General features: G+C 45.9%; 1 protein-coding gene across 1 annotated transcript in view; it reads right to left on the bottom strand.

Annotated features, from left to right (window-relative positions):
* Nucleotides 1-512: 512 nt before the first annotated feature.
* Nucleotides 513-23,747, bottom strand: part of SIGLEC15 (sialic acid binding Ig like lectin 15) — a 132,378-nt gene continuing 109,143 nt past the window's right edge. The window contains exon 5 of the mRNA XM_069626897.1: nucleotides 513-2,704. Within this exon, the coding sequence (XP_069482998.1) occupies nucleotides 2,653-2,704 (52 nt within the window). The 3' untranslated portion in view covers nucleotides 513-2,652. The remainder of the gene's footprint in view (nucleotides 2,705-23,747) is intronic.

Here is a 23,747-nt window from a genome sequence, read left to right as displayed (position 1 = left end):
CGGGCCATTTGTACAACAATGGAGACAATAAAATTGTTTACCTCTGCCATGGAAATCTAGGGTCCCTTAGCTTGGGCTTTTCTGGAGTCAGGGAGCAAGAAAGCAGCATTCCAGGCTGACCTAAACACCCTGGACAAAGTGGATCCCAGGAATGTCATCTACATCATTGGTGTCCATGGGGAAGTAGATCACTACCCGCAAACGACCCAGACTTTACAGGAGTTTAACTACATCTTCAGATGCCCATGATTGTTATGCCTGGAATCCCTGAAGAAGTCCTTCTCGGCACAGATTTTCCATTGTTTGAGCAGTCTCTCCAGACAGACAGATCAAGAATAAAAAAAAGAATTCTATAGGGAGGGAGAGAATAATTTAGATGACCATAAGGGACAGGGAAAGGTGTTGAGGGAAAGGGTTGCAAGATGTAAGCAATATCGCTTATCTAACAAGTCACACATAAATATACAACATTGATCAATCATAGAAGGATATGTAGAATACGGATACACATGTTCATAAATCAATTAGTTGTATTCACAAAAGGACATAAATACAAACAATAAAGATTCAATTTTCTTTTTAGAAAAACAATGTTAAAAATCGCAAAACAATGTGGAAACAAATCTCAAAACCAAACCAACAAGTGTGATAATGTTGACTATGGGTCCTAGTGGTTGCACCTATAGGGGTGCACCAATGCTGCGTCACTCCCGGATCAAAGGTTGGCAGCTGGGTGAACAAGGACGATGTTGCCATTTATAATGGCTAGATGCGGTCCACTGTAGTTTCCAGGAAGGACCGCTCAGTCCACCTATGCCCTACACCCCCAACGGTTTGCAGAAATCTGACTGTGGGCTAATTGACACTCTCTAGGTGAAGTGCCAGGTCATTAGCACTGCTCTCCACCTCTATGGGAAGATGCATATGGCCTCATGCCAATCTGAGGCGTTTCAGTTCAGCCCAGACTTACACTGTTTCGTGGACATTGGGCCTCATTATAAGTTTGCCGGTCCAGAAACAACGGAACCAGTAAGCTTGCTGGTACCGTTGTTTCCAGACCTGTAAACTACGAGGTCTGCAGGCGGGAGCCTTTCAGCCTGCCTGGTTTGACCTGGCGGGCGAAACAGCACCAGCTCGCAGAACTCGACGGAGGCACTGGCACCATTTATAAATGGTGCCGTCCTCCCCATTCCCATTGAGTCCAATGGGACTCAAGTGGGAATAGGGAGTAATATTTTCTGGGTCCGCCAGGGCTGTAATGCTCCAGTAATTGCCCATTCCCGGGCGCCGGAAAATGCATGAATCCGGCGGCAGCCGTGCCGGTACTTACCGGCACGCCTACCGCCATGGTCATAATGACCCCCATTGTGTATCTAGAAACTGCCCTCACGTAAGTAGGTGGCTCGGCACTGCCTCCAAACTTGTGAAGAAGTCTTTGATTTCTAAGCCCGGATTTAGCTGAAATCCCATTCTCATCAATGGACTTGCTCTTATGACCAATTGAGTTTTTCTTCATCTATTTTCCAGCTTTTTATCATGATTTCTGATCTTGTTTGATATATTCTGTTATGCTCATTTAATCCTCAGTGTGGCACCAGATCCCCTACCCTAAATTTCTCCCAGCACCAAGTGCGCAAATCGAGTGCTGTTTAAAGGAATAAATCAAAAGCAAATTCACTCAATCCCCCAAAGGTTCACATATTAGTTATTGATCCACAATCCCTGTATTTAGCACCTGAGTCTTCTCTCCAAAATCAATTTAACTTCACGACAGGGTTTATCTGTTAAATGTTTAACCATCTTTCTAGGGCCTTTAATTACTCTGTTACATTCAACATTGGAAAATAAATCCCTTACATTTTGTTTTCAGACCTAAAGAAATGGAAATAAAGAAATACAAGTAGTTAAATCCGAACTACTGTAGTGTTCAGTTTGAATCCCTTGTTGTCAAGTGAATCTGATTTGTGTATTGTTCGTGCTATTGTGGATGCTGGTGTGTTCACTTGCTGATGCGTGTTCTGATAGATTAGCATGCATCTAGTGGTGTGTCTGGGTTGTTTTTGGATAGGTGTGTGCCTTTCGCATAGAGGGAGTACAATTCGAGGCCTGTACAAAGGCGAACACAAACGAACTGCACTTCATGCAGTGTTCTGCAAGTGAATGAAGGGGCAAAAATGGAGGCGCCTAGTAAACCATAGTGGGCCTCATTATAAGTGGGGCGCATTCAATTATTAGGTGCGAGTATGACTGGGTACTTGTGCTGCCTATGTTGTCAAAATAATTCTGTATGTTGGCGCACAGGGAATTGTGGTTGTGAACAGTGCTTTGCCTTTTAATGCTGGAATTGCCAAAACAGTGAGCTCTAGACTCTCTCCAGGCAATCCCAGGCGTGTGTGGTGTGGGATCCTGGCACATTAACTCAGTATCTTGTGTACTGCATAGCACATGATGGAATGCAGGCTTATAATGGCAACACAGACATCATTTTCCCAATACAAACTCCCAAACTGTTGGCTTTGTCAGTGCGTGCGTTTCTCTTCCTGCTGCAAGGAATGCTGTCAAAAGAAGAGGTTGATGAACTGCCCATTGGCATCAGCTGCAACACATGTGGTCTCTTGGTGGCAAATCGCTTGGCTTTGGTGGTCGCATCTCTCATTCGGCCCTGCCATCGAAGTTCTCATATGTGGATTCTTGCACATGTTGCCTGGTAGAAGATGCAAATTAAAGAGATCAAGTTCATATCGGATATGCAGGGCAGCACTGGGAACCAAAAGTGGCCCTGTACATTTTTTCTCAAAATGGCTACATATTAAAACAAAAAAGTGACGTTTGGTAATATTAGTAGGGTATGTATTAAGCACGGACCAAGCTTTAGGAAGCAACAGAGTGCTTTACAAGTCATAAGTGCAAGTTCGCAGTGAGGTAAGCTTTGTGAAAAGTAAGGAACTGGATACCAGAAGCGTTTTAACCAATTCCTTTCTTCAGAAGGGTTTGGGAGAGGAGGACCGATGGTAAGAAGGGAATGGGGTGATTGGGAGACTAAGCGGTAAGAGGAGCAGAAAACCAGGGTACCCATAGAAATGATGCCCCTGGTGCAAAGGCCCACCCCGAAATCTCCATCAACTAGTCTAGCATTGTTAATATTCCACCACTGTTAACAGGGCAGACGACGCTCCATTCCTTACGTCAACTTACATTGCTGTGCTACACTGATCCTCGTTTATAAATCCTACACGTCGTTCTTGTTGACATTATCATTGTATTTATTAATAATAATCGGTTATTTATGACACGTTTAATACCCAGAGGTTTCTGAGCACAGACCCGGTGATCGAACCTGTGTTGCTCTGCGTCGTCTTGCTTCTAAGGCGAGTGCGTTGCCCTTGATCTATCCTCCCAGCTAGTGCGTTGCCCCTGATCTATCCTCCCAGCTATTGATCGCAGACCTAGCTTCAAGAAGCAAGGAACGCTTTACAGAGGGATACACCAATACAGATACATAAGGAGCGTTTTGCAGAGGTGTACAACATTAGAGATGCATAACAGAGCGCTTTACAGGAGTATACAACAGTATGCATAAAAGAGCGCTTTACAGAGTTACAAAACAGTCCATGGACACTGCACATTCTAATTGCGCCTTAGGGTTCCCTACGCAATAGCATCTTCTATGGCACTCCATACATTTACCCTCTGAAGGATACTTCCTATCACTGATTCCTCTGTTTTAGAAATCGCTCCAGAAAAATGTATCTTTCAGGAACACTGCTAACATAGAGGAGTAACTTCTGAGTAACTGTATTCTTTAGAAAGAAACTGGACAAGCCTGTCTATAGAACAGCCCCCTGGATTAAATTAAACACAAATGCATCCATTTTTCAGAATCCCATATCCACCATACGGACGCTGTATAATGTAGGGCCAGATGAATTGACCGAAGAGGCCCCTTTAAGTGCAATCCCAACAGAGCACTGCATGTCGTGACATGGCGACAGCTTTCCTGACATTTTTAGCTGTGCTTGTTTAACAGGGACATTAGACAAATCTGCCCACGGTGCCATATGCTACAGTTCCAGCCATTTATTAAAAAATCCATACCAGACCATAGCACTTTATTGTGCCACAACTCTCATTCAGAGATTGGGTCCTGCATGCATCAAAAGGCATTTCTTCTTGTATTTCTAGTCAAGAGTAAGCAGGGGTCTAAGCAGTGTGAGGTGCAAGGTCACCCAAATGCTCCATGAGAGACCACTGATTTCATCTGTTTTCGGCTTATGTCCCGACACTCTTGATTGGCTGAACCAAAGATCATTTATCTGTATTTTGTTTGTATTTGTATTTTTGTTTAGATTTTTAGAGCACCTTTGCCAAGGCTCTGGACATAATGAACAAAACGGTGTAATAATCATCGAATTTAGGGATCCAATGACATGCAGCAAGAGGGAGAGAATTAGGAAGATGACTGAGAAGTTAGAAATTGTGCCTTAAGGCAGGAGCGGAAAGTGTGACGAGAGGGGAGATGCAAAGGTCAGGAGATGGGGCATTCCACAATTTGGAGGCAAGAAGAGAAAATGAGCGAAAACGTGAAGGAGCACAAGGCGGCTTGAGGGGTAGCAAGAAGATGAAGATGAAAGGAGCAAAGAGAAGATGAAGGAGAATAGAGCAAAATGAGAGAGGCAAGATAAGGAGGAGCAAGGCCATTTTGACACTTGAAAAGGAGAATGAAATGAGACGTAATGGAAGAGCGAAGAGGAAGTGAGAAAAGAAGATGAATAGCAGAATTGAAAACAGAACGTAGAGGGGTAATGTAGGAAGTGGGTAGTCGGAATAAGAACAGTCGAGTTGAGAGAAAATGGCAGAGGTGATCAGCAGTCTTGCAGCACGAAAGCACAGATAAGGGCGCACTGTACGAATATTAAAGCGAAGAAAGCAACAGGTGTGAGCTGTTAGAGAAATATGTGAGGTAAAGGTTAGTGAAGGATCAAAGATGATGCCAAGATTGCTCGTAGAAGAAAAAAGGAGAACAGTGGGGGGAAAGCACGGACCAGGAAGTGAGGGAAGGGTTGATAGGAAGGCAGGTGGAAAGTAGATAATCGCAGTTTTTGAAGGGTTCATTTGAGGTGAAGGAAGTGACAATTCATCCTGTTCTGGACAACAGAAAAGCATGATGATATGATATAGAGGCATGAAGGGAGTCATTGAGGATTTGAGAATCATCCAGCTAGAAGTATGGGGAAAGATGGAACGATTCAATAATGCTGAATAAAAGTATAGTATATATAGGAAACTTTAAGGGGCCCAATAGTGAGCCTTGGGGAATACCGTATTGGAGAGGTGTGGCTGGCCCATGATACAAAAAAAGAGCAATTAGAAAGATAGGAGCTGAACCAAGAGGAGATAGAACTGGAAAGCCATATTGAGGAAAGAGCGGAAAGTAGATTGGGATGGTGAACTGTGTCAAAGGCAGCTGATAGATGAAGAAGAATTGTTATAGCGTGCAGAAAGAAGAGAGTTGATGACATGGAGCTGAGCGATTCCTGTTGAGGGCACTGTGCGAAAAACAGATTGGGTCATTGGGGGAAGAGAGTGAAGGTTGAGGTGAGAAGAAATTTGAGAGTATACAGCCTGCTCAAGGAATTTAGAGTGAAATGGGAGACGAGAGATAGGGTGGTAGTTGGATAGAGAGGAAGGGTTAAGAGAAGTCTTTATCAAGATAGGGATGATTAAAGTGAAGAGAGGGCCCCGAAGATGCCCCTCCTCACCCCCAGGTTCATATCGGGACAAAGAGCGAGAAACGCTTACCATCATTCATCCTATGTTGGACAGATCCTGAGTGCACCAAAGATTAAAAGGTACACAGAAAGGTATCCCCTCATCCAGCCATACATGCACGTGTTTACGTGTGTAGGAGAAGAACCAGAGATCGTGGACAGAGAAACCTATATGGACAGCCTCGACTAAGCACCAAGATGCCTTGGTGCTGATGTCACTAGTGACACCACGATGTAGCAGCGTGAGACATTAAGGACATTCGCAGTCCTGCACTGCATCACCCAAACACACATTTGTATACATGAAAAACATAAGAGCACAGTTCTATATCTAGAGGACAGATACATACACATACTGTCAATGCTTTTATTATTTTTGCCATTAGCCAAATGCAGCAACGCAGAATGCAAAGCACAAGAGATCCTGAGCAAGCTTGCTGATGCTTAAAGCCAATAGTAGCATGGACATACAGGAGTATATATGGAGCCTGATCGAACCACGTATAACTAACTAAAGGGACCTAGCATAACATGGACGATGTAGAAACCGCATTATAAGGTTTAGGGAAATTACAACAGGCCTCAAGCCTCTGAGTGTGAGACGAGCCAAGCTGATTCAGGCTGCACAGGAAGCAAGACGTGCAAGACAAGCTCACAGCCAAGGTCAGAGATTCAAGGACACGTTCCAATCTCCAGACGACAAGGGGACCAGCTACAGAAAAACAGAATAAATCCTCATAAATATGAGCTGCAGAGCTCAGATTCGTGGTCTCTTAACATGTAATACAGCCAAAAGAGAAAATGGACAGTCCTCCCTCGTGGGAACGGTGAGCTGATCCCAGCAAACCAGATGCGAACTGCAACAAGTGTTGTGACGTAAGGAGCATAGTCTCATAGGCAAAGGTGGTACACACAAGTTACAATCGGTTCACATCAACTTAAAGAAGTGCTCAGCGAGCTGAGAACTCGAGCGAGTCCCAGGCCTGGGGAGATCAGCTCTAACAAATCACCGCTTAGAATCCCAGGGGTGGATGGCAATGGGCACAAACCAATGGTAAGCCCACTACTCTGCAACAATGTAATAGATAGTTTCTTGCGGATGGGACAGGCCAGCCACCTGACATGCAAGAGCTAGTAGAATAACATCTATAGGAGACCGTATAGGTTATAGAACTCTCGATACCCAATCCCTCGTGCTGATAGGATGTTTGAGGAAGCACCCAGGTGAGGACGCATCACAACAAAACCAGGGAGCACGCATTGTAAAGTTGAGCCGTACCAGAGAATTCCTGTTATCTTGTATCGATCCCTGTTGGTTTTATTTGCAATAAACCGCAGTTTGGACTTGCCGTTGACTGAGTCCTCCATTTATTCTGGGGAGGGTGTTGGACCTTTGAAGTTGAGCAGTCCCCCGGCCTCGCTCTGGCATACCCAGGAGTCCCTCCTTACAAGTTGGTAGCAGAGTTGATGGTTGACTGCACCAGCCCGGCACGAAGCCGACTCATCCGCCGCAGAACCTGAGAGGCTGCTGGACCCTTACATATTTCGAGAAAGTAGGGGAACGAACGTGTACCCATGGAAAGGCCGTCAGAAGCCAACTTGGAAATATCCTGCCCGAGGTCAACGAGGCATCCAAGTAGACCAGGACGGGGAACGGCAGCTTTGGCGAAATGTGGCAGCTGAGCAGCGTCAGCAGACCACGGAGTGTAAGTATTGACCCAGTCACACGGCAACTGTGGGTGATGGTTGTGAATGAGGGTATTGAGTTTTGTGGAGTATTGTTTAGTATTATCGAGCACTATTGAGTATTGTCAAAGTATGTATAGCATTGTTACACTTAGTAGGGACAGGAGCAGAGGTAAACGTCATTATTTGTGGTTAGGGCAAATTTGGGTTTAGTGGTAAACGGTTCTGTTGAACAACCTAGACTATTGACTCGAAGGCACGAATGACAGAAGTATGTAAATAATGGTTTTCTGTAGGTTGGCCGTTTTAGCTCGGGTCATAGGTGACGCTATCCCCATAAGGTTTAGCAAGGGAGCTGACCTAGACTGCAGAAGGTGATTCGACTGGTTAAGTCTCGAGAGGAGGCATATTATTTGCTATGCGGCACAGCTGGTACAGATCGAATACGAGAGAATATGTGTATACTCTGTTAAGACGGCTGTGGGGTTTGTGTTGGGGTGGTGTGTATGTTGTGGTAACGGGCGGTAAAATTGTGTGCGCTATATTTGATATCTCAGCGCTATGTGGTTAGTAAATTGGTAACGTCACCCGTAGGTTGGTACATAGGACAGGGAGCGCATGAGACTTTGAGGAGCTAGCATTGTTAAATTTGGGATTGGCAGACAAGGTGAACTAGTGGCGGTGGGCGGAAGGCGCATGCGCAAGATTCTGGGTGTGCCTGAGAAGACAGCGAGTTTGAAAGAAGGCAGTGCGCGGAGCACGACCCGACAGGTTAAGGAGCCGGAGAGGCTTGAGAGTGATTTATAAAGGTATTGGGATTACATTGTGTTCCTTCCTTAAAAGCGGACTATCGAAACCCTCAATTTGAGGTCAGGTAAAAGCAAGAACAATGTATCAAGGTAAGTGCAGGGGGGGGACTCGCACCTGTGTAAGACGCTCCCACACTACAAGGACAAGATATGCAAATATAGCATAGCATAGCGATCGAGAGGCGGAGGGTGACAATGGAGCAAGAAAAACGCAAGTTCATAGAAAGGGAACAAAGAAAGTTGAAGGTGGACAGATTGGCAAGAGAACGCCCGCGCAGAAAAGAGGATGAGTGCGAAATAAGGGCCCGAAAAACACGATGGACAATGGAACAGGGAGATGACAAAATGGGGGGCAGATGAGCAGAGCCAGATAGCTCGACAGTACAGGAGTGCCACAGAGCAGAACAGGACAGGCCTAGGGGACTACGGACCTAGTGGTTAGGAAGCAGGTACGACCTGCGTGACATCGACATTAACATGAAACCTAACACAGACACAACCACGAGAAGACTGAGCTTTGTAGATGACATCTTCAGTAACAGTGGCTCAGGGTCCGACAATGAAGGACGAAACAGTGGTGATGAGAGGGGAGAACAACATAAGCCTCAATCAACGAGGATAGGCAGGAACAAGCGGGTGACATGGGAGAGAGGGACCAGTATAGGGAGAACGGGAGGTAGCAAGGATGAGCACATACCAAAGTCAGTGAACAAGCTATGTAACATCAATGACCTAGTATCATATGTAGAGAGACTCAGAGACCTCCCAGGATGAAGGAAGGGGGAGCCAGCTATAGTGTGCTCCAGGCAGAGGATCCCGATGATGACATCCAAATACCCATAACGTAACCAATAGACATTTACACCGAAATTAGAAATGCGGACAGACAGGCCAGACTGACTAGAAGTGCGAATGGGGAGATAGGGTTCACGCAGATGCCCCTACTAGAAAGGTCAGGGGGGCAACCTCAATATATACCATGGAAGCATATTGAGAAGGAAAAATAAGGTGTAGGTTACCATCGTTGTCAGCGGGTGCTGGGAAGTGGATATATGAGATGGACAGGATGACAGTGGGCCAGAGGTTAGCAGTGGGGGGCATGAAAGGACAGTTAGCGATCCTCTGGGAATCGGCATATGATGTGTGGAAAAGGGCAGGGTTTCCCAGAGTAACCATCCAGAACATTTATCATGCCGGTTCACCATTTGCAAATTGCAGGGCTGCCGTATAGCAAGCCTTAAGGACACAATACCATGTCAGACATTGGAGCAATTATGGCTCGCAAGATGGAGATAGACGAAGACCCCTTGCACTACATACAGGCAATCCAAGAGCTTTGGCGCTTTGAATATCGAGAATCGTAGGACAAAACAGCAGTATTTTACAACATGTTATGCCAGGGATTACCAGAGCCAGTTCAGAAGTAGTTAAAGAAATGGAATGGAAGCAACATCTTGGCCAGAAATACAGCTTACGATCATCCATCATTGTAGGCTATAGCAAGAGAAACTAAAGAAGAAAGCAGAGGAAAGAAAGCTAGAGGAAGGGAAACAAGTGCAGAAAAAGCTATTGAAGTATGCCATGGAAGGGGCGGTACTAACCAGCGCAAGCGCACATGGCACGCAGCAGTACACACTGCCTCCGACCGGGGAGGTTTCATGGGGCGCGGGAACATGCATCAAGGGTTTCGAGGAGGGGGGTCATCAAGGGGACGTGGGTTCGGGCCGCAGATCTATCACAGCCAAGATGGTTCTTCCTGGGGGTTTTGGGGTATATGGACAGCAGGTGCAGCAGGGCCTAGGGGATTACACTGAGGGTTTTCAAGGGCAAGGAAGAGAGCCACCACAGTGCTGGTCATGTGGACAGATGAGGCACATTTCAGGAGCTTGCAGGCACAGGGAGATGCAGAAGAATTGGAGAGAACAATACCAGAAGACATATCATGGGGACCAGGATGCCTATTACACACAGGACCAACCACAGCTACAGCCAGGACAGACAGAGGGTGTGATACCACAGATGCAAGCACTCAAACCACAATATTTACAAGCACCACCGATCCAAGGCAGCACAGAGCAGATGCCACAGATACAGGACAGCATGCAGAAAAATGATGGCACAGTGTCACACATGGACTCAATGCCCACAGTCCCCATCACAAAACTGGGAGAGGTCACCATGGTGGGGAACAACCCATTTACAGGGAACGGGATGTTTTTATACCCTCAATCGGACAGCCACAGATGGACTTTATGTGTTCCATCCTGTGGATCACACCCAACCCTTCGGACAATGCTCGCATAGCAGTGGCGAGTTGTAAGAAAACCTTTTCCTTTCTTGTAGACACAGAGGGGACGAGTCCCCGCATTTGAAAGGGAATATTTAGGTTGTCAGGCGGTGCCATGAATACTCTGGGAATCTCTGGGGCTCGGGAAGTGGTTCCTTTTACAGACAATGGGCCTCATTACAAGTGATGCGGTAAGGAGTTAACGGCGCTGGTAAAGGTGCCGGTGCCATTAACCCCGTACTGCCTCCTTACGAGGTTCCCTCGCGGGACCCGCTCTGGACGTCTGGTCAGACCAGACGTCCTTTGCGGGTCCCGCGAGGGGACCAGCATGCTAACAATGCCGGGCCTGTTGTTAGCATGCTCCCCATTCCCATTGAGCCCTAGGAGGGCTCAATGGGAATGGGGATGGTCCGGGTTCCCGGAATGGGGAAATACCGGGCCCTCCAAGGTCGGAATGGCCCAGTATTTCCCCATTCAGGGACCACGGACCCAGACCCGAGTTTGAAGGCAGCCATGCCCTTATTAAGGGCACAGCTACCTCCAAACTCTTAATGAGGCCCTATATCTCCCTTTTTATAGGGGAACACAATTTATCTCTGCCTCTACATTACTCTCTACAGACACCTATAAATATATTGGGATGAGACATTAGGAGCAGACAGAACATGTAATTGCATGGCTCCCAGGGATTGAAGGAAAGACGCAGCATGTTCCAAACGAGTATCTATTCAGAGCTGAGATACCATTGGATGAGGCAGAAGAGGACAATAGTGCCAATTGAAATTGAAGCAGTGAGCAGTACATGGGATGGATGACACAGGACGACCATGGCGAGCAGTGATTGCAGTGGCAGAAGGGTGCAGGCTAACCACAGTGACAGGTGAAGAACTATTCAGGGATGAAAGGTCGGAGAGCGAGATGATGTTCAAAATGAGTTTTACGTATTGGCTGAAAATACATTACAGAGTGGTACCACAGAGCATGGCAATGGTGCTGGAAGCGCCACAATCCCTCTTTGATGAGGATCTGGCCAAGGTGGCCAGCATGCTATGGACCACAAGTCCCTATGATGTGGGGCTTCTGAAAGGAATAGGGGGAGTGAAGATAAAGCTGAAACCAGGAGAAATTTTGCGCAGGGTCAAACAGTATCCACTCTCAAAAGAGGCAGATGAGGGCTTTTATGAAACAATTGCAGCACTAGGGAAGCAAGGCATTCTAGTGCCATCAGAATCCCCATGCAGCACAGCGGTGTACCCAGTTAAAACATCAAATGGGGGTTGTGACATTTCATCCAGGACTTACGCCCCCTAAACCACATTGTAGAAGCAGAGTATCGTCTGGTTCGAAATCCAGTGACACTTTTGTGCAAAATTCTGGAGTAAGCCACCTACTTCGTGGCCATAGACTTGGAAAAAGCATTTTTCTCAGTTCCACTACACCCAGACTGATAAGACTTGACTTCCTTTATGCATGGAAACTGGAAGTGTAAACATACAATACTTCCTCAAGGGTACTGAAAGTCACCATCTATCTTTAACAGGGTCCTCCAGATGGACTTAGGCAATGTACAGATGGAGAGCACAGTCCTGCAGTATGCAGATGACATTCTGATTTGTAGCACGTCAAAGGACCAGTGTAGCAATGACTCCTTGCCCATGCTCACAGTGTTAGCTGATAAGGGATACAAGGTAGAAAAAGCCAAACTACAGTACTGTCAGAAAAAAGTACTATACATTGGACAGGCGATTTCCCAAAATGGCCGACAGATCACTCCAGAGAGAGCGGAGACCATATGCAAGACAGCCAAGCCCACTACAGTGAGAGAAATGCAGCAGTTCTTGGGGTTGTGGAATGACTGCAGAGCATAGGTTTTTGACGACAGTACATACACAAGGCCTTTATTGGGCACGCTGAAGGAAGCAGAAAAAGGACACAAGGTAATAAACTGGACGAAAGAGATGACTGAGTCATTCAAGGAGCTGAAAGAAGCCATATGCACAGTTCCAGTTTTAGGTATCCCAGACTACAAGAAGGAATTTTTCCTGTTCTCACACACTGACGGAGTAGTGATGAAAGGAGTTCTGACACAGAAGACAAGCTTGGGACACAAGTCTATAGCCTACTACAGTGGAAAACTTGACCCAGCAATGAGAGGACACTACCAGTGTCAACAAGACTTGGCTGCTGCCACATTCACAGTGGAGAAATCCGCAGGGACTACCATGGGGTGCACCACCACTCGTTACGCGGCACATGCACTCTTTGCGATACTGCAGAAGCCAAACAGCACACTGACAACACAGAGAGCATCGGGGTATGAAGTGTTACTATCAAACCCATCCATCAAAGTGGTAAGGTGCAGACTTGTTAACCCGGCAATTTTCTTACCAGACATTTTACAAGAAGGCGACTATGTACATGACTGCACAGAGAACATACAAGAATTCAGTGACACCCGCAAAGTACATGAGGACGCACTTGAGGGGGGAGTCGTGCTGTACATTGATGGGTCATCAACAATTGACCAGACAGATGGGGTGAGGCATACAGGAACTTTAAAGGTAACATTGAGTGAAGATGGAACAAATGAGGTATTGGTGAGTGCGTGATTGCCATCACATTATTCAGCACAAGCAGCAGAGTTAGTGGCCCTTATACTAGCATTGGAGCACAGCAAGGGAAAGGAGGTGACAATGTACTCCGACTCCGTGACATCAACAGTACACTCAGGACTGGCGCAATGGATGAGGAGAGGTTTCAGGAGAGCAGATGGGACACGTGTACAGCATGCACTTTTATTAGCTAGACTGATTGAAGTTATACAGTACCCCGCGCAGATAGCCATAGTGATGTGCCAGGAACACACCCGAGGGAAAGATCCTTTCTCAAGGGGAAACGAAGCGGCAGACTCAGAAGCCAAATGTGCAGCATGTTTTGGAGAGCTACTAGGAGTAGAGACGGCATCACATGCTCGAGACTATGCAAGAAACATGGTACTGAAGGAAGAGTACAAAGCATCACCAGAAACGCAGATCATGGAGTTGCAAGGAGCTGCACCCAAAGAGGAGAAAGAACTATGGACCAGGAGGGGATATACAGTATCCCCGACAGATGCCCTATGGTGACAGAATAACACAGGGAAGGTGGTGATGCCACTATCCTTATTGGACACTGCACTGTCACAGTTACATTAGCCAATGCACCCAGGAAAGGAGGTCATTGCTGCCCATATATTGGAGAAACATGATTATGTCCTAATTTGGCAGAATGCGTGGCTGAATTTGTTAGCAACTGTTTGACATGTAAGCAGTGCACTGCATGACATAAATTGAGTTGTGAGAGAAGCCATACCTTGGCCAGCAGGCCCATTCCAGCATCTACAAGTTGACTATGTTGACTTCATCCAAGTGTGTCAAGGATACCGCTGCATGATAGTGGTTGTGTGCCCATTCTCTCAGTGGATTGGGCAGGCCCCTGTTCACATCCTTAAGCTCTCAGAGCAGTGAAACCTTTGGTCCAGGAAGCATTCCCAAAATGCGACGTGTGCGAGTTCCCGCGGTCTGTCAACGGGTCTCACTTCGCCAATGAGATGTTCGATCACATCACTATGTTGCTGGGAATTCAACATAAATTCTCTTGTGCTTATCACCGGCAAACAAATGAGGTGTGTGAATGCCTGAATGGCCTCTTGAAGGAGGCAATAGCAAAGACTAAGCAGAGCACAAAGAAGAACTAGCTTCACTGCCTACCCCTTACACTGTTTGCACTCTCTTCCTAAATAGCTTCCTTCTCGAGCTCTTCGCTCATCCGCCTCTAACTCCCTCAGGCTCAGTCACTTCTCCAAGCAGCGAGTTGGTGGTAGATCTTTCTTCTGCTGGGGCCTCCCTCTGGAACAGCCTCCCTGCCTCTCTGAGACTTGAGGAGAACTATCTCTGGTTCCGGAAGCATCTCAAGAACTTCCTCTTTGCTTCTGCTTTTTCTCCTCCTCTCCCCTGCTGAGCCCCTGGCTGAATCTGAAACTGCATTGGCTACCCTCTGATCTCAGGCCCAGGTCCCACCCCACCAGTTGCGCACCTGCACTGACCCCCTGGCAACCCTTGCACTCAGGGACTGTTTCTGTATCCCTACATCCACTAGTAGTACTTGACCCTTGATGTCTGCACTTACCCTTGCACTCGCCACCAGCTGGCTGCACGTTTATTTATGGTTTTTATTCATTTCACTATTATCTTATGTTCTGGACTGCCCCTCCCATTTCCCCTTGCACTTTTCCTATTCCACCCTCCCCTGCACTTGCGCGATCTCAATGTCACTTGGCCTAGTAGGATTGTTGTCTGTCCTCCCTCTGTTTCCCCTACCTTGCCTCGTCGCACCTTGAAACACTTGTGTATAGGCGCGTTATAAATGCCATATCATATCATATCACTGCGCAATAAGCCTGGGTCTGACCACCATTTAAAGCCCCACAAGGTGGTGACAGGACGACGCATGCAACTCCCACTGGCTCCTCGCACACGGGCACTGAAGGATGCTGAGAGTAGTGCAGATGTGTTAGGTCAGGAAATGTACGACTACATTACTTCCTTGATTGCTAGTGCATCTTTTATCTCTCACCAGATACAACACCGGGGAGGCCCAGAAGACAGCGGAGAAAGCAACAGTAACAACGAACTGAAAGACTCTGGGACAAAAAAGCACGTTAAGGTTGGTGATACCGTGCTTCCCAGGAATTTTGTGAGAAGTTGGGAGGCTCCCAGATTCATGGGACCCCACACTGTTGAGGCGATAGCGGATAAGGCTGTCAGATTGGCAGGAAAAATTGTTTGGAAACTCCTCTCAGATGTCAAGCCCTAACAAGCAGCGACCTCACCTGGTAACTAGAGTGACAGGGCCAACGATCAGCAGTAAGAGGAGCAAAACAACAATTTTGAGCTTACACTTCCGAGTGGAGGGCACCCAATGGTTACTCTCTCAAGGGCAGCAGAATTAAGGCAGGGACTACCGACACATCCATAGTGAGGATACACTGTCTGTTTGTTATCTTATTCTCTACATACATTTTTCGAGAAAGCTGACTGTGATTGTTGATGATTGTTTGTTACCTGCTGATTTCCACCCTGATACTTTCTCAAACCAATTTCTCCACAATGTGAAAAGACCCAGCAGATTTCAGGCTAGTTCACCCAGAGTATTCTATCTTGCCTGTATAGAATATTTGGCCCAAGTGTACCCACAATTCGGACAAGGAAGTCCTTCTGTTATTTCCATACTGAGGGAACCTGGAATTATAGGCTTGTGGGAACAGTTATGCATTCATATTTGCCATCAATGACTACATGGTTCACGGGGCTTAAAGATTTACTTGCACTACGTCAATAACGCTAATTTCTGTGCATTTCAGGCAGACAACTACATCTTCAAGCTGCACAAGGATCAAGCAGCACAGGTAAAGATGGGTGAAATACAAAATGTGATTATACTGTTGTGTCTCTTGATTCCAAGTGGAGTATTTGCATTTATATTTTGGAGAATTTCACTTGTTTCTAGAGCTACCGCTGTATCCTCTACTAACAATGTCCCAACCCAAGCAGATGGAAAGACCATGTCAGGTGGACAGGAGAGCACTGCAATTATGGTAAGGAAAGGTAAGCGCAGTGTGGACACAGAGACGAAGGGGGATTATCTCTTTCTTACCGACACTGCTAGAGTATCTAATATGTGGTATAAACACATGACAAAAGTAGATAAGGAAACCACCGGTTTGAGCTGTTATGTCTGCTCATTAATCCCCTATGCCATGTGTGCCTCCAGAACATTTATAGCAACTGAAATACCAGCAGCAAGAGCTCAATGCCTGATGTACCTGTCGATGGTAACAACTCGAGGGAGATTCCAAGGGAAAACAGCAAAATTGAGATGGACGTCTCGAGCTACGTTCCCGTAGATAGTTACATAACGACTCTTAACATGATGAACAATTACTGGAAGTTAGACAAACCAATAAAGTATATAACTGATGGGCCTCATAAAGGAGTCATAAAGACTATAACATTGAAAGAACTGCCCAGCCCATGGACAAGGGTGAAGGAGATAGGGGGAGTACCTGGGTGCTGGGACAGACCACAGATGCTAGTGTATGGTCAAGTATACACAGAGGATGGGAGGATGCAAGGATGGAGTGGTGGGAAGCAAGACGCTCACCCTAGCACAATCGCCAGTAAACAAGGTACAAGAAGGAAAATGAAGCAGGACCAATGCCTATACCCCTGAAGACGCCAGCTTTCTGTTACCAAAATTACGGTGAAGTGGAAGTTGGGCAGCGATGAAGACGGGCACTGCAGTACTGATGGATCACTATTAGGCATGCAGATTCAAGGCATACGATAAGCTGCCACCCAACTGGGGAGGAGTTTAGTCCTTGGTACACATCAATATGCCCTCATTGGTGGTTCCATGAAAGGATGTGAAGCTTGACGACTTCCCGAAGATGGACACTAACAAAAGGAAGAAAAGGTCTGTGGAAGAAGAACAAACGGGCAAGAGGGAAAGGCCGGCTGAAATAAGTAGAGTGAAGAGAAGCAACTATTTCTCACTGAAGGCAGAAGCAGCTTTGGATGAAGTGAAAGATGAACACACGTTGTTTAGCAGAACACAAATGTTCTTCTAATCATTTATTCCAGATGTACAGACATATAAAAATGTGGCTGCAGATTACCCAGTGGGAACTGATGATGCCAAAATTCCACAGTGAATGGGTTCAACGCAGTAAAGGAAGAGCTCTGAGCAGTAAGGTTGATGGCGCTCCAGAATAGATATGTTCTGGATTTACTGACAGCAATGGAAGGAGGAGTTTGTGCAAACAATTGGAAGCTCTTGTTACACATTAATTCCTGCTAACAACAAAAAATAACGGCACACTGACAGAGGTGGTAACCCAGCTATCCCAGATGCATGCAAAGATTGATGAAGAAGCCAAAGGGACTGGAAAAGACCAGAGCTGGATAGCATACATATGGTCATGGATGCCATCATGGCTATCACATGGACTAAAGGTGATATTGGGAGCATTAATAGTGGCGGCAGTGACACTGTGCATGGTGAAGTTCTGTATCGTCCAGTGCCGAAAGTCAGCAAAAAAGACCATTGAACTGAAGGTTCTAATGGATGTGAACATAGGAGGAGCAAAGGACAAGATAGTGGAAGAGAGAGACAAATTGAGAGAATGAATAGCAAACTGTCTACTATTGCCACTTGAGGCAATGAAGCTAGATATCTCATTTGATAAGAAGTACTACGAAGGGAAATGGGTATGGTGAAACCCGGAAGGAGTGTGCAGTTATATGGAGTGGACCTTTGACGATCATGTGAATTATTATGGACACCTCAGAGGAATTACAAAATTATGGCAACCAAGAGCTAAAGGGCGAACATATAAGGATGTTGTCAACAGGTCGAACAGAGGGGGGACTGAAGACAGGGTCCCGAAGATGCCCCTCCTCATCCCCAGGTTCATATCAGGACAAAGAGCCAGAAACACTTGCTGCCATTCATCCTATATTGGACAGATCCCGAGTGCACCAATGATTGACAAGTACACAGAAGGGTATCCCTTCAGCCAGCTATAGAGGCCAAATATAATGCAAGTGTTTGTGTGTAGGAGAAGAACGGAGAAACCTATATGGACAGCCTTGACTAAACACCAAGACACCATGATGAAGCAGCGTTTGACATGAAGCACATTCGCAGTCCTGCACTGCGTCACACAAACACACACTTATATTCATGAAGAACATAAGAGCACACTTCTATAGCTAGAGGACAGATACATACACATACTGTCAATGCTTTTATTATTTTTGCCATTAGCCACATGCAGCAACACAGAACCGCAAAGCACAAGAGATGCTGAGCAAGCTTGATGATGCTTAAAGCCAATAGTAGCAAGGACATACATGGGTATATATGGAGCCACGTATAACTAACCTATACAGTAGCATAACATGGATGATGTAGAAACCACAGTATAAGGTTTAGGAAAATTACAGCAGGCCACAAGCCTCTGAGTATGAGATAGGCCAAGTTGATTCAGGCTGCACAGGGAGCAAGACGTGCAAGGCAAGCTCACAGTCAAGATCAGAGATGCGAGGACACATTCTAATCTCCATATGAAAAGGGGACTAGCTGCAAAAAACAGAATAAATTCTCATAAATATATGGTTTCTAAACATGTGATACAGCCAAAATGGACAGTCCTCCTGGTGAGAAAGTGGAGTCGATCCCAGCAAACCAGACGCAAACTGCAGCAAGTGTTGTAATGTAAGGAGCATAGTCTCATAGGCAAAGGTGGTACACACAAGTTACAATACAGGCACATAATCATTCACATCACCTTGAAGAAGTGCACAGTGAGCTAAGAACTCGATTGAGTCCCAGGCCTGGGGAGATCAACTCTAACAAATCACAGCTTTGAATCAATCCAAGGGATGGATGGCAAGGGGCACAAACCAATGGTAAGCTCCTTTGCAACAATGTAATAGATAGTTTCTTGGGGACTGGACATGCCAGCCACATGACATGCAAGAGCCAGTAGAATAACATCTATAGGAGACAGTATAGGTTATAGAACTCCCAATACCCAATCCCTTGTGCTGATAGGTTTTTTGGGGATGGGCCCAGGTGATGACGCAATATCACAACAAAGCTGGGGTGCACGCATTGTAAAGTTGAGACGCACCAGAGAATTCCTGTTATCTTGTATCGATCCCTGTTGGTTTTATTTGCAATAAACCACAGTTTGAACTTGCCGTTGACTGAGTCCTCCGTTTATTCTGGGGAGACGGTTGGGCCCTCGAAGTCAAGCGGACCCCCAGCCTCACTCTGACGTACCCGGGAGTCCCTCCCAACAAAAGCAAGCTTAAAGAATGAAATGATAGAGGGGTAGATGGCAGGAATAATGTAACAAGGAAAAGGACCAAGCAGTGAGGCTGTGGGGTGGGCATGGGACAGAAGGGGGGCGGTGTCCGAGCTGGTGAGAAGTGTAAAAGAGAGGAGAGGTTAAGTGCGTAGATGTACAGGGAAGAGCAGATTGTCAAGAAGAGTGAGGTAATGATGAATGTGGGGTATTGACTTTGGAGAATACTAAGTCAGCAAAGTCAGAAGAAGATAGGGAGGAAGAGACAGAAGGGGCAGAGGCAGGGGACATCTCGTTAATGACCTGAAAAAGGTTCCGGGAGTGATGTGAGAGAGTAGAAGTAAGAGAAGAAGAGTAGTGCTTTTTAGCAGCAAGGAGAGAGGTGTCATACAGAGAATGGAGTGCAGACAGGAAATAAATATCGGAGGGAGAGCAGGTTTTTTCCCGTAAAGCAGAAGTGGAAAAAACGCAGACCATGAGTCAGCCAAGGTTGCAGTGGTTTATGAGAAGGGGAAACTGTACAGAGGGGTAGAGTAGGCCAACAGCAGTGGAAAGGGAATTTTGGACAGAGGTAGAGGTAGTGTCAATTGAACGTGTTGAAAAAGTAGAAAGTGAGGGAAGGGTAGAAGAAGGAGGTAGAGAGCAAAGGAAAAACAATAAATGTGGTGATGAGTAGTAGAGGGAGAAGGGGAGTAGGAATGGGGGAAGGGAAAAAGAAAAGGATAACAAGAAGTGATTAGAGGAATATATTGGAATGAAATAGACAAAGTGGTTGAACGAAGAGAAGAGATATGGGAAGGGGGAGCAAAGAGCTGGAAAAGAGAGTAGGATTTGAGAATGGAATAAATGTGGGGTGAAAGATGGGTTGCAGGTTAGCAGGTCCAAGAGGTTGTTAGGTAGTGAGGAAAGTGATAGTGTACAGCTTTAAAAATGAGGAGGGTTGGTATTCAAATGAAGGATAGGTAGAGACATTCAAAGGAGAAGAGGAAGTAGTCCAAGAAGAAAAGAAAAGAATGCCAGTGCCACCGCCACAACCAGTAGGTCATGGCCAGTGGGAAAACCTAATAGAGGAAGTAATAAGAAGTGCAGGAATAGAGGTACTATGAGGGTAAGTCATGTTTCAGTCAAGCATAGAAACTGTAGATTAAGGCACAAAAAATAAAACAAGGATGGAGTGGGACTTGTCTTTCGAACGAGCATTCTACAGTCTGACTGTAAGAATAAGAGCAGTAGAGGAAGATAGAGGGGGGCCGATGAGATTTGAGGGGTGCCACGACGAGGCCAGAAAGGGTGAGAAGAATGTGAGTGAGGACGATAGAGTGGGGTGCAAGACGATGCCGAAAAGAGTGCGAAGAATGTGTGTGGATGCGAGGGAATAGTGAAGGGCATAATGCAGGACAGTAAAAATAAAAAAGACTAGGGCCAAAGGCAACTGCAATATGGAATATACATGATCTTAATTGTGGATAAAAGATGAAGACAACGAAGAATGAAGTAAATATGTGCGCACTGTACAAACCAGAGCCAAGTTGGTGAGTAAAGCCCTTCAATGACAATACCCAGGGAGTGGACACCCTAGGAGGTGGCAATATGAAGGAGTGACAATGGGATCACATGATGTCCTGTGATGGAGTGTCAGTGTACGGAGGTCCTTTCCTCCACCAGACTTATGGCTGTGGAAAGGGCCAAATGGCATAGGCGCCTTCGGCACCACAGCGGCAGTCATCGCAATACAGTGAAGCAATTGAGCAGCCAGGAGGGGAACAGTCCTGGAGCAGTCAGCTAAACTGTGGTCACGATCACGTGACTTCCCCGATGAAGCAGGGGTGTCCAGAGGTCCTTTCCTCCACCAGCTACACAGGTAGCAGACCTTGCAATGCTGGGAGGTGATGGAGTGGCCCTTAATGTATAGTTTGGGTTGTCAGTGGACCCATTGGCGGGAAAGGTAATGTGTTAAATATGGGCTGCTGCTATTTTCTTTGCTAAGAACCCGGATGTGGGACTCTACAGTGTGTCTGTGTGTGTAGCACACAGTGCTGCCTACAACTCATTGCCTTTGCTGCTTGAAAAAAATCTTTTGAGGGTGAGCTTAAGGTAATTTGTTCATCGAAGCACATCAGGGGAAAAGGAGGTGTAACTTAGCTCAATGTGACAGAAGAAAAGTAAAATAAAAGCTACAAGGAGAGAAATTGGATGAATCGCCACTAGGGCCCACTTGAGCACCTCTCGAGTCCATCACACAACTGCTCACCATCTAACTACATATAGTACCATGCTTCATGGATTGTAGATATTGCCATGACAACAAAACTCTTCTTTAATCTGAGCTGTACTCTTCTGAGCCCTAAACTCATGCTTAGTAATAACTTATCACATTTGAGAAGCAAGCAGCCCTACTTCGACAACCATATCCCCTCCCACTCATCCCAATTGTTTTTACTCTCTGATGTTGGTCATTCTTTTGTTTAGTCTCTGGTTTTCATCACCCTCCCACACTTCCCCTTCCCTTCCACAGACTGTTATGGTGACATTCTGGCAGGGAATGTGTCCTGCACCCCAGGTGGGTGCAGGAACATCAGAGGAAATGCTCCCTTCTTGCTACAAAAAGCTAGATTTATTGCATATATAATGTGTATAGCATGTTTTGAGACACCTCAATCTCGACAAATGAGATATGTACTCATGTGATTAGTTTTTTGGCCAATATGAAGCATCTAACATTATGTCAGATATAATCATGTAACACTAAATTGCACTGTAGATGTAAATGCCAATTGTATACATATCTATATATGTGCTGATACGATTTCTTCTTTTTAATCTATATCTCTGACCTTTAATGGAAGTCCTTCACTATGCTTGAGTGACATGTTTAACTATCCTGATAACCCCCCAGATACTGGCGGAACATAAAGGGAATGACAACTCCCTGTCCGGCAAGGTAGGAAACTCCTGCTGACACTTAAGACCTGAATGGACATGAATTTCCGCAAAATTACCCCAGACAAAGCAAAAACTATAGTCCTAAATGAAAAACCCAACACGTGGACACCATCCTGTTGGCAAATATCTTTGCCCATTGCCCTAGCCCACGGTTAGAGGTCAAGAACCTGGGTATCATTTTAGATAATAAGTTAACTTTGAATTCCCAAGTGACAGATGTAACTCAATCATGTTATTTTACTATTAAAATAAAAAGGTCACCCCAGCTTATCTTTTCCACACCAGGTGCTGGAAATCCCTAGTTTCAACCCACATCGATTTTAAAAACACCATCTATTTATGCTTTTCCAGGCTAAAAGGAGTTACAAATATTGCTACACGGCTCTCAATGAAATATAAGAAACATGAGCACACTACTCCATCTCCTCGTTCATTACACTGGTTGCCGGTGAAGAATTACATATTTTTCAAAAGCATGTGCCTTGTCTTTAAAATCCTCCACCATCCCATGGCATATCCTCTTTCTATGAAGCTTAGCACATACACCACTGCACGCTATTTAATATTAAGGTCGGACAGAAGACTAACTGTGCCTGGATACAGGAAGGAAAGACCAGGTGGGCGCTCCTTCTTGGTCCTGGCAATCAGACTCTGGAACGCCTTATTCTCTGATCTCCATAGAGAGCCTAATCTCCTGCCTTTCCGGAAGAAATTAAACCCTTTTTCTTTCAACCATTAATAAGTCATTCTACCTGGCTGCCGTAACATTTTATGGTTTCAGCACTTAGTTCACTTTTGAAATAGCACAGAGATGCCTCTTAGATGTTGCTGTGCGCCCTCATGGAGCCCTGGGTGCAGGCCCTTCGCCTCCATGAGTAACTACACAGACACAGGTCTGCTGTGGTTGGGCTCCGGGCGCGCTCTCATCTCCAGGCACAGGAACACCGCCTTTATTATGAAACGCACGACGGCTCAACGTCAGTGACCAGATTACAATACCCTTGGGTGATTGCTGCACTCTATAAACTACCACATAACATACTGAGCTAATCGAGGTACAGGAAAAGTGAACGGCTGAAGTTGGTAGCAACCTAAAAGCCTTTCACATAGTGTCTGACCTTTGAACATAGCCCTCTTTTTGATTACCAGGGTTAGGGGACTAAGTGACTGAGGAACACAGCATCCCTGCTTTCCCCATATCTTTGACAGAAGGGTCAGCTGGCTGGGTGGTCACAGGGGTGGGAGTAGTGTTAGAGCAGTGAGGACACATACCTACTCTCCACAATGAAGGAAGTGGATGGCGCAGGAGAGGAGCAGTGACGTTGCAATACTATGATGCAAAG

This window comes from Ambystoma mexicanum, chromosome 6p, assembly GCF_040938575.1.
Source record: "Ambystoma mexicanum isolate Mex_15411 chromosome 6p, UKY_AmexF1_1, whole genome shotgun sequence".
NCBI lineage: Eukaryota > Metazoa > Chordata > Amphibia > Caudata > Ambystomatidae > Ambystoma > Ambystoma mexicanum.
The sequence above is the reverse complement of the archived record's forward strand: the minus strand, read 5'-3'. Positions and strand labels throughout refer to the sequence as shown.